Source organism: Mandrillus leucophaeus, unplaced genomic scaffold (assembly GCF_000951045.1).
Source record: "Mandrillus leucophaeus isolate KB7577 unplaced genomic scaffold, Mleu.le_1.0 Scaffold124, whole genome shotgun sequence".
Taxonomy (NCBI): domain Eukaryota; kingdom Metazoa; phylum Chordata; class Mammalia; order Primates; family Cercopithecidae; genus Mandrillus; species Mandrillus leucophaeus.
This window is the reverse complement of record NW_012100765.1, coordinates 2,881,404-2,893,463: the sequence shown is the minus strand read 5'-3', so window position 1 is coordinate 2,893,463 and position 12,060 is coordinate 2,881,404. Positions and strand designations below refer to the sequence as shown.

Here is a 12,060-nt window from a genome sequence, read left to right as displayed (position 1 = left end):
TTTGAGCAAGAGGAGGAGTTTGGTAATGAAATACAGTCACAATTCTCTCACCCAAATCTTACCACCACTGTCCAGCAAATATCCTGTTTCAGAAATGCTGATAATAAGTTAGGTAGATACTGGTTTCATTTATTTTAATTTACTCCATTGTATAGTAGAATACTGTTCAGCCATTGAAAAGGAATAATGTAAATCTGTAGTCATTAACAAGAGAAGATTGCCATCAACATTTTGTTGAACAAAAAAGCAAATTTTGAAACTACATGTTAATATAAGCTTGTTTATATAAAATTTATTAAATCTGCTTATCTTCATCTTTATGTACATGTGGAGGTCTGGAAGGTTGTTTACCAACATTTTAACAGTGACTGTCTTTGGGAAAAGATATTTCAGGGGTTTTTTGCTTTCCTTTTTGTACTTTTCTTTATTATTTGAATTTTCCACAATGAGTATTTACTATCTTTGCAATCAGGAAAAAGTGAATGTTACCGGATCTCATAATTCCACACAGTTTGCATTCATTCAGGGCTCAAGATGTCCTACCTGAGCATCATTTGTCGCCGTCGCTGGTCGAGAAAACATTAATATTGAATAACAAAATTGTTAGTTGTTTCAGAGAGAGTCATTTGCCTGAGTTTATTGGAAAAACTAATACCCTTCCTATAATACTTCAGATTCATGCCAAATTTGAAGAGGTCATAGGGAAAGGATGATCTTGAGCAATCAATTTTAGTGAACATGGGGGTCTTTACTGTTCCACATGTATGTAACTCTGACGGTTATGTTCCTTATAGAATTTCACGTATCCCTATTCTCAGGCAGGAAGGCTATTTGATCCAACCAAAGGCATTTATCAAAGTAGGGGTGGCTCAGGTTATAAGAGGAACCCAGTTGTAATGGCCTTTTCTAAAATCTTTACATCTAGAGTATTCCCATGAGATATTCTCTCCCTTTTCATGTTTAGCTCTCAATCCATTTTTTTTTTTTTTTTTTTTTGAGGCAGATTCTTGCTCTGTCGCCCAGGCTGGAGTGCAGTGGCACGATCTTGGCTCACTGCCACCTCCGCCTCCCGGGTTCAAGCGATTCTCCTGCCTCAGCCTCCTGAGTAGCTGGGATTACAGGAGCCCGCCACCACGCCCGGCTAATTTTTGTATTTTTAGTAGAGATGGGGTTTCACCGTGTTGGCCAGGCTGGTCTAGAACTCCTGACCTTATGATCCACCCACCTCGGCCTCCCAAAGTGCTGGGATTACAGGCATGAGCCACCGTGCCCGGCCTCAACCCATTTTTTTTGTTCGTGGCTAAATTTGAAGAGAGGAATTAAAAATAAGGAAGTGTCTGAGCATTATATGCCCCTTGCATTTTGAGTTACCAGCAGGAGTCAAGCTTCGTACATATATTCATAGAAAATCTATAAAGAATGAAAAATACCTTGTAGTTATTTATCAACTGAGAAATTAGATTTTTTTCTAAAACACACTATGCCTGTTGAGGCCAGTTAATGTTAACCAGCAATCTTCTGGGTCATTTGGATCTATCAAGTCAAGCTCACCATCATTATTTATATTTTAACTATTTGGGAACATCCAAGAAAGCAATAAGGCATTGATTTTTATCTTTTGGGAAGTTTTTGGGAAAAGGAGAGAAGGAAGCAAAGACACAGGCTTCTGAAAGGGTGACAGTAAGGAACTGCCTGGCTGGAAACAGGAACCAAACTTTAACAGAAAGAGTTAACAATAACCATACATTTGGTTTTAAAATGTGACCTCGTACACTAGTGATTTTTTTTCACCTCTGTGTTGTGTTCGGCACTATTATTAATGCAGGAAAATCAGTAACATTAGTCATCTTAAAAGGGTTATTACTCAAGATGATTTAAATTGTGAAAATGTCAGTGGAGCCTGCTCGCACTCTGCTAGAGATGCCATGATTTACGCCCTCTGACACCATCCTGCTGCTGAGGAGGGCTGGAAAAAGGAATGGCTTGTGTTTTGCAGTGATCCACATGCAGGGGATGATGTCAGTGATAACACATCTTAAATGTCCTAGGATTTGCCAGTTTCATGGACCCACCGTTGGTAGATGTTGGATCATAATCTGCATGCTTCATGCAAATCTCTAGGAAGTCTTACACATTGAGATGGAGGTTATACTGGAGAGAAGCATTGGAAATGAAAATTAGTACAAAGAAAAAGTATTATTTCTGAGACTTCTTTCCAGATTTTCAGTATTCTTTCCATGTGATATTATAATAGCACACATGATGCAAAACTATTTTAAGTAATATTTAGAATCTAAAGAAATCTTCAGACTCAGTTGCTTAGGAAACAGTTCACGTAGACAACTACCATCAATATTTAGTACTTCAGCCTGAATGCATAGTTGTTCGTGATTCATAATTTCCATGTTATTTTTCATTTATGTGAATGGATTAAGAAAAGCTAAAATTTAAATTCTGAAAAACTGCCAAGAAGCAGAAATCATCAATTGATAAAAAGGTATTGTCAATAAAATATTAAGAGCGGACTCTCCTTCGTATAATAGCAAAACAGTGAGGCACAGACACAGTGTTGAGATGAAATTGATTCTGGTTCTGCACTTTATAATAAGCAAGAGCTTCCCAGAAAGCGAGTTTTTAAAAAGCAAGTAAGGAGTGAAGGTATTAGTAGGTGGGAAATGGGGGTGGAAGGGAGTCTTGAGCTTTATTTGATCCAGTAAACTGTCACTCTGTCTACTGCTTAACCTTGCTTCCTTTTCTTGAACTAATTCCAAATCCCAAAACTTGTCTTCGCTGACTCATCCATCAGGGAATGCAGTTAGCATTGTGGTAAAGAACATGAAAGTCTTCAGTTTTAAATATCCACAATGTCCAAATGCCTGTGTTGTTTAAATGAACCATTTTATTAAGAGCTATAATTTAGCTCTCTTCCTAAAGATCCATGAACTCTCCTGTTGTCAGGTTCTACCCCCATGAAATTCCTCTAGATTTCTGCATTTACTGTAGCAGCATCAGAACAATTCCAAGCACACCGAAAGGAACTTTTGAGAGGTTAAGAACAAGCTCAGGTGAAGGAGAATAACCATGATGGAGGAAAAAGTGGCCAGAAGAGATCTACCCAATCTCTGTGATAGGGAAAGGGAGAGGGCTGTTCAGGTGACACATGTGCTCTCCTGTCCCTCCAGATGAACACGTCACTGCTGGGAAGCATCGGCATGCTGAACTCGGCACCTCAGCTGCGCTGCATTAAAACCTACCAGGTGCCCCCTGTGCAGCCTGCGTCACCCGGCTCCCACAATGCCCTCAAGCTGGCCCGGCTCATCTGGACTTCCAACCGCAATGTCATCCTCATGGCCCATGATGGGAAGGAGCACCGCTTCATGGTCTAATGCTGCTGCCTGCCGCCGTGACTGCGTTTTAGCTCTCTAAATTCTCCAAGCCAATGTTGCTCTGTCCTTCCTCCCACCAGATTGTTCCCAGGGGCCTGCCCACCCCAGTGCCGTCCAGGGGTGCGGCCAGGTCTTGTCACTTGTGCATGCTTCTCAGGGGCAGACCCTGCTCGTGCTGTCTGTCGATTCAGAGGCACGCACACACGCTCTGCACGATGTGGCCATCCTGTCACCAGGTAGTTTTTCCCTGCCAGAGATGGGAGCGGAAAGCCAGCGGTTCTTGGGAACGCTCTTGTTGCTTGGTGCAACAGAAGCACAAAAATCAATAAACACTGTGATTGCACTCCCAGCCCAGATCAGCATTTTAGCCATCTCAACCCCACCTCTGAAGTGCTGCTTGAATCTGGCCGTTCTGACCCTGGGTGTTGAGGTCATGTGGTGTAGTCCTCGTGATTGAAATGATTGCCCTTTGAATTTCCTAAAATATTGTTTACCAAAAAGATTCTGTGTTTACATGTTCTTTTCTTCTGGTGATTGCTAGGAAATTACTCAATCCAATTTCCTAGGGTTTAGCTACCACCTTCTTTATCAACAGCTAACCAGATTGAGATTCATGAGAAATTATATACACACACAAAAATATTTTTCTTGTAGAAAATAGTTTTCCAGACACTTAGCCTTCCGAAGTGCTCATCTCTTGCTTAAATGATAGTGTATTTAGTAGTTTAAAATAAAAATAATCACTCCTTATGATCTAGTTAATGTAATTATCCAGTCACTGTAACTAATCTCTTGAAGGGACTTTTGTGATAAAGAGCCAAGTTCGGAAGCAGAGCGTGTACCGGAAATGAAGACTCCCCTATCCACTGCTACAGACCCTGTTGAAGAAAGAGCTTACCCCTTTCCCCCGGAAGCCTCACAATCCTGTAGTTCCCATATGTGTGGCATATGTCAGTTATGAAATTATTATAATTCAGCCTTCAAACTACTACTGATCAACTAAAGGAAAGCTAATAAGGTATTTCTTTTAAACAAGTATTCTGGAAAAGTAGTAACTATGGCACAAATGTTCAGGAGTGTATATAACAATGTGTGGGCTCTCAGTTAATTTATTTGAGCAGACATTGCAATGAGGGTATTCATTATGCTTCTAAGTAAGCTTTAACTATATCACTTTCTTCTTACATCAGATTGTGCTGGTTTTAGCTCATAATAATGAAAAAATAGAATAATATTTTGTATGAACTGTTTCTAACAAACCTTGATCTGTATATACTTGTGGGGGGTTGTTTGGTTGCCTAATTGTTGATTGGTCCGTTCGTTGGGCAAAATCATTTATTAAATGCAAAAATAGAAAATTACTTGTTAAATTCAGAGAAAATATGTGAAGTTTACAAAGGAACCAAAATGATAATGGAAGAATTTAGTCTTAAAAGTTTAGGTTGTAAGAGTTTATCTAATAATATACAAAAATGTAGGATCAAGGTCTAGGAACAAACATTGGTTATTTCACTGAAACAGATTTTTAAAGAACATGTTAAGAAATTAAAACCACTAGAACATCTCTTTCATATTGATATGATGTTATTTCCATTGATGGCAAATCTATACTGTTCCTTGATTTTAGAGTTGGGTATTCTTTCAAAAGTGAATTTAGGCACATGCATGTACATTGTATTTATAAAGATTATATATGTAGTTTCCAAGGAAGAAACAAAGACCTATACAGTGTAGACTTTATTTGTTTGGTGAACGTGCTGTTGTGTTTGGTATAGCTAGAGAAATGTAAGGTAAACTAAAAGGCTCACTTTGTTTTCCAGTGGGCCCACAGTCTTCTCTATACCCAACATATGTTTACTTTATGAACTTAAATGGAAATTAATTTATTGTAGACTACATCTCTATTTGGAATGATGAGGTAAATGTATACCTTAGCATTTTGTTTAACAAAAATGTTCTGTGTATCAAGAAAGAGGTGTGGGAGCTGTAGGCAGCCTGCCGCCAACACACAGATGGCTCCCACCACTACGAAGGTTGAGAGCAAAGCCAGGAGGCCCAGAGGAGCAACAGCCCTGGGCCACGAGTGCGGGTCGGCCTTTCAAGTGCTCTGTATGCACAGACAACCAAGGCCAGTAGAAAGCTATGGCTGCAAAACCCTGGGGTGGATGATGTTTGATGATTAGACGGTCATCTCTAACTACTAAATATCTGCATTCTTGTTAACATAAATCTCTCCTTGGCTATTTTAATAGCCACAGTCCCAAACTTCATCCCAGCTTAGATATCTCAGCACTGAGGTAAACTCTGCATTTTCATCCCAACGTACACCTTTAATGTTTTATTGATTTCATTGGCACTGTATTTGGACCTGTCCTTGTATATCTAGAGACGTATGTGGCCTCATTGGTAATTTACAAGCAAAAGATGACATGACGTGACACCTGTATGAAAATGTGATGATTGAACTCCCTGTGTATAGTGAGTGAATTAAAATGTCTGTCTCTCCAGACATTTCTTAATGATTCCACTTAATAGATTCTATGTATGCTGAATGTTCCTGTGTACATACGTGTGTTAAATAAAACAATTGTATTGAAAACTGTTTTTCTCACATTATTACCTTTTCCAGTGTTCACTCATCTTAAACACCCTCAGTTGAAATCCGTATGCTCCCCTCGCCCTGCTGCCTCTAATCATTCATTTCCCTGGAGAGCTGGCTTGGGAAAGGCAACTTATTCCCAGAGGACAATAGAGCAGAAGTGCAGCGAGAAACTCTCCCTCCAGAAACTCAATGGCACCCTCTGTGGTTTGGGCAAGGGAGTTGCATGCCTGTTGCTTTATCTCCACCCTACATGCTCCCAAATGACTGTTAATGGCACCAAATCATATCTTGTCAGATTGGATGGCATGGGTTGGTTGCCTCTTGGAAGCTAGGCTGAGATCATTAAGTTCACTGCATTTCATACTCAGTTTGGAGTTGAATTTGAATCCCTGAGGTAAAGGGTATAATTGGTTTTCGGAAAAATCAAGAATAATAAAGTAGGTCCTTATTGCTCATAGAGGGCTATGTGTAAGTAGTGAATGTACTTCTTTTCTCTTAATTATTTCAGATAAGAACACAAAAGCTTGAATTGAGTCAATCATCATGTAACAGTATAATTTTCTATAAGAATTCGGTGAACATTTCAGGACTGGTGTGAGGCATCTTTGGCCCTATCAAATGCCCACTGTGGGCCCCAGGAAATGTTTTAACATCTCAGGACTTAAATGCATTCTTATAGGGAAAATAGGGGCAGTAACAGTTCTGTATGATCAGTGATCACATAAACTGATCAAATGTGGAAAGGGCATGACATTAATAGGAAGGTAAAGCCAAGCAGTGCTGGGTGAACTTTCACCTTTCACCCCTTCGGCTGACTGACAGAGCTGAGTGTTGAAGAAAATCAATACTTTGGAGCCAGGAGGGAAATATTTCCACCCTCTAACTAGAGAATGTATTTTGACAAGGCCAAGATAATCCAAGCTGCACAGGAGAAAGAGAAAAGAAGACTCATTTTTAAAGCCTGACACTTCAAGGTGTTTTTGTGCAATGGTTTAGAGATCGTCAATACATACAAATACCAAAGGTCAAAAAGAAAAGCCAGAAGAATTTCAAAAATTAGATGTTCAGTTCTTTTTGCTGTTTACAAAAAAAAAAAGGAAGGACTACAGAGAGTTTTGTGCTTATAATTGTCCTTTTAATGAACCAGGCTCACAATTGTGTGAGCATTGAGGTGATCATCCCTCTTTAGTCAAAACTAGTATTTTGTAGCAGCAGAACTATGAATATTGAATGCTCAAAAAGCATTCAGACTTCCTGCTTCTGTACACCTTTTGGCTACAAATTGTTTTGTTTTGTTTTGTTTTTTTGAGTGGTTACATTGTTTTGTGCTAACATCTCAGAATTTGGTTTTGCAATTCTTGTTGATTCTGCCGTAATGGCATTGTAAATCCTGGATCCTTCTTCACATTCGGTTCATTCCTTTGCATGAGAAAAGAGTTCTTCTACCTAGAACTTAATGTTTTTCTAGTTTCCCAAGTCCCTTTAAGCAAATTACTTATGAAGATATTCTAATGAATGCCTCTCTGAATGAGAGGTTTATGCACCTCTAGGAAGATGGTAAACAGTTCATTCTTACCATCAAGATTAGAGCCATTCATTCTCTAGACAAATACCTCCATCGAGTGGATATAGATTCTTTGCTTTCCTACTGATAAGAAAACTAAGAAGCCAGTGGTGTCCATACCTTCCAGACAAGCTCAGAAGGACAAAGGAATCTTAAGTATCTAAAGTACACCATCAGGCCTGCTGTAAACATGTGCTAATTAAACAGTATTAAAAATACAGTGAAAATATAGCTTCTGTTTATATACCTTCTTACTCATTAATAAATCCCATTCTATTCTGAGGCGACAGATCAGGCTGGAAATTTTTATTTTGTTTTGTTTCAAAAAGAGAATGCAGCCCGCCAAACCTCAATATTCTGAGATTTCCCAGAGAAGGCTAGGAGTCTAGCACTGCTTGGATTGTAGGGGTATGAAGTAAATATGTGCTGCATTTGTGAAATCCATTGTATTGCACCTGTCAAATGCTTAGAAGAGTGGCACATAGGAAGCACTCAATAGATGTAAGCTAATATTTTTAGGAGACAGGAGTCCTTATTGAGCATGGATAAACAAGATGACCTGTGTTCTTTGGAAAACTGTTGGATTTCTGTTGTATGTTTTCATCTCTATGTGGACTCCACAAGTAGATCTGGACATCCTATCCAAAGGAGGGCTCCTGTGGTTCTGTGTGTATTCCCCACCTGCTTTGCCATATTGCTACGTGTTACCACCCCGCTTCTCACCAAAATATGTAGACATGAAGAAATGCCAAAATACATGCCAGCAGAGGAAACTGGTTGGTTGTGGCTGACGTTGTCACCAGAACAAGCATTCGAACAGCTGTGTGCTGAGTCCTTCTTAAAGATTGCTTCCCAGCCAAAGAGAACTGTCTCACCCTGGGTCATGCTTCCTTTCCTGGGGGGCAGACACACCCCATGATGGGTCAGGAAAGAGGTTTAAAGACCCAGCCCCGGCCCGGGTGTGGTGACTCACACCTGTAATCCCAGCAGCACTTTGGGAGGCCGAGGCTGGGAGGATCACTTGAGGTCAGGAGTTCAAGACCAGTCTGACCAACATGGTGAAACCCCATCTGTACTGAAAATACAAACATTAGCTGGGCGGGGTGGTGGGCACCTGTAATGCCAGCTACTCAGAAGGCTGAGGCAGGAGAATCACTTGAACCCAGGAGGTGGAGGTTGCAGCAAGCTGAGATCGTACCACTGCACTCCAGCCTGGGTGACAGAGTGAGACTCAGCAAGTCATAAGGAAGGTGAGTCTTCGCCTCAAAAATAAATAAATAAATAAATAAATAAATAAATAAATAAATAAATAAATAAAAAGACCCAGGCCCGAGCTCCATTTCAAAACCACTTAGAAAGGCCATCCCAGCTCCAGAACTCCCTTGAACACTGACTGAAGCCTTCACTGAACTGCATCCCAGCTCAACCTCTTTCTCTGCCCAGACCTGGGCATTTCCCTACAGATGCTGATCCCAAGAACACTGTTCCATAAACTTCCTATGTGCAGACCTCTCTCACACACAGTCTGCATCCCAGAGAACCCACCAGGAGTGGCTCAAGAAAGCAGATTCTAAAACGGAGTTTGGGAGCTGAGCCACCCATTGAACCATGGCAAGAAGGACCCATCACTGCGGGTGGGCCCTCATGGACAGCCTCTGGCACCTTGGCTGCACAATTGTTAAAACTTTCCTTGGTGATGCTTCTATGGCATGCTGTTGGAGGGCGATGTGCTGGAGGGTACCGCATGGCAGGAATTGAAAAATAAGGGAAAGGAACAATTATAAAGACAATGGACTTGGATGACTGTTGTGGAGTGCTCTGGAAAAAGACAATGAAAAGTTGAAGGGTGATTAATCACCCACTAGAGGCTAAATGTGAAAGCCAGAGAGACTGCTTAGCAACAACTAAGGATAGCTTCATCTCCTACAGCCACACATGAGCGGCCTCAGCCCATGGAGAAGCACAGCTCCAGAGGCTGAACTCACCTCTGAAAATCTGCTGCCCCAGGGTCAGAGCCCTGACGGAGGTGAACGGGGTTCTCTGGGTTGATGCACTTGAACAATCTTGAACCCCCAATTCCAGCAAACCCTCCTCGGGCCTGCCTACATGGCCAGTTCCTCCCTGTTCAAAGCCGGCGCCCCTCGTCCTTTGCTTAAAGATAATGCAGAGGCTTCTCCCGTGCAGAAGTACGCATACCCCCCACCAGAGTGACTTGGGTTAAGTCACCGTGCAACCTGGCTGCCAAAGCGCTGGACCTGCTGGGAGAGGGAAAGAACCATCTGCCATAGGAGCTGTAGCTCCTCACCAATGTAGTGAGGAGTAGCCAATGTAGCCACTGAAATGGGACTGGATTTAAAGCAGGTGCTGGGTCAAGGGGAAACAGACTATAAAGTGCATCAAGGGAGAGTTTATCGATAGGAGATTGAACAACCCGCAAGGACCCAAGGGAAAGGTGCTGCCCTGATGTTATAAGCTGCTTGGCTTGGAGAAACTGGTGGCTGACACCAAGAAGAAATGTCAGAACTGACGTGGCAGAGGGTGGAGGCAAGAACAGGAAAGCTCAGAGTGAGGAGACTGCTGGAGCAGGTATGCTAGGTACCCCCAAATCCCGTGGATGCCGCTGCTCTGTGAGAGAGGCTGGAGACATTCATTCCAGCAATGAATGGAAGGAAGGTGCTAGAAGGGCACCCACATCCCTGCAGGCCAGGACTGAGGGTAGAAGATGTCATGACAGAACTGGGCCCCAGGTATCAAAGAGGATAATAATGTCCTGAAATAATACAGACCTGGTGGGTGTGATCATCATATTTAGTAGCAAGTTTGGAGTGGTGGCCAGAGACACCAGACCTGCAGAGATCTTTGGAGGTTACTAATAAAACATGTCATCCCTAGGTACAAGAGGGGAGGGCAGCCAACAAGGGTATTGTTCGTCTATACAAGCAAAAGAAATAAAAAATGGACCACAGGAGGCTAAAGGCAGCCATTCCAGTAAGGAGTCAAAATCCCTTGCCTGGTTTGTAGACCCAAATGGCATGGTTAGCAGGAGCTCAGACCCCTCGTGGATGAGGCTCTGGGTTTGCCCAGTAGTAAGCCATGGATAGTAGCAGAGATTCTTTCCAAGGGGGAGGAGAGTTTAGAATAAGTAGTAGAGAAGGGAAACAATAGATATCAGTGGTGGCTTTGGGAGCAGCTGCAACAGCAGGGGTTGATTTTTTCACTAATATTTCTGTTCTGTTTCCCCCAGAATCCTGGAATGGCTGTTCCCAGGCTTTTTTCAAAGCAAGTGGACCTGAGTGGGACAAAGGTGAAGGCAGGGGACGCTGTGGTGTGTGCTCGCTCCCCCAGGTACCGGCAGCTGACATTTCCCAACTGAGACCTGCTACAGGAATTGCTTGGGGCTGAAGAGAGCCACTCTCCTCAAGGCCACATCCTCCTCCCTAATGAGAGCCACACCCAATAACCCATCATGGGAATAAAAGGACTCAACCCTCTCTGCTTCAGTTTGGAACATCTCTGAAGGGCCATTCCAGCTTCACAGCTCCCAGTGCATTTGGCAGATAACTCTGTTGCAACCACATCACAGTCCAGCTCCGCTCTGCCTATGTATTGCTTCCTTCACACAGATGTTGATCCCAGGAACACTTCCTAATACACCCGCTTCCAGCAAATCTGTCTCAGAGTCTCCTTCCCAGATGACCCCACCTAGGTTCAAGTATGGCTCTGCCACTTATTAGCCAGATAACTCCCTTTGTACACCACTCACGTCTCCTTGTCCCTGGTGTCCTTGCCTGGAAAATGGGAATGATGATCATGCCTGCCTCATAGTCTTCTTATAAGAATGAAAAGAGTTAATAGATGCAGAGCACTTAGACCATTGTAAACATTCCGTGAATGCTACTATGCTAATTCTTCTTGTCTTCTTAAAGTATAATTATGAGATTTTTCAGGTCTTCGTTTCCTGCTTCTGTGTTACCGGAAAATACACTTTACCATGAACTCTTTTGCTGTGTGTGTGTATTTTTTTTCTTTCTTCAACCAAATTCAAATGCTCAGTTTTAAAAAGTAAAGAGGAAAGCTGGAAGGAACTAATATTTCTGAGGACTTACTTTGCACGAGCTACCATAGTAGGTGCATTCATTATTTTTCTTAATTCTTCATCCTGAAAGCCATGAATTTCTCCCTTTTAGAAATGAAAATAACTGTGGGTCACATAGACAAATGACCAAGATTGCACTGAAAATAAAAGGGAAATCTAATATTTTTAAGTCCCAGACTCTGTTGCCAAGGCCCAGTTTCCCCTGTTTTTCCAGTGGTCCTTGTGGAACAGGAGATGAGGAGGGAATCGCCAGGGACTATCCAACCACACTCTAGAAGCAGGAGGAAGTGTGGGAGAATAGAAGAGGTTTTTGGTTCACGTAAGCCTCTGTGTTTTCCCTTTGTATGTATGGCCATTGCGCCAAATTTTACAAGGACTGGAACTATGTTGATTCTCATTTGTGAATAGTAGG

The 12,060-nt window shown here is 42.0% G+C and overlaps 1 protein-coding gene across 1 annotated transcript in view; it reads left to right on the top strand.

Moving 5' to 3' along the window:
• Positions 1-5,985, top strand: part of WDR7 (WD repeat domain 7) — a 419,729-nt gene extending 413,744 nt beyond the window's left edge. Inside the window, exon 29 of the mRNA XM_011971716.1 lies at positions 3,183-5,985. Within this exon, the coding sequence (XP_011827106.1) occupies positions 3,183-3,386 (204 nt within the window). The 3' untranslated portion in view covers positions 3,387-5,985. The remainder of the gene's footprint in view (positions 1-3,182) is intronic.
• The last annotated feature ends 6,075 nt before the right edge of the window (positions 5,986-12,060 follow it).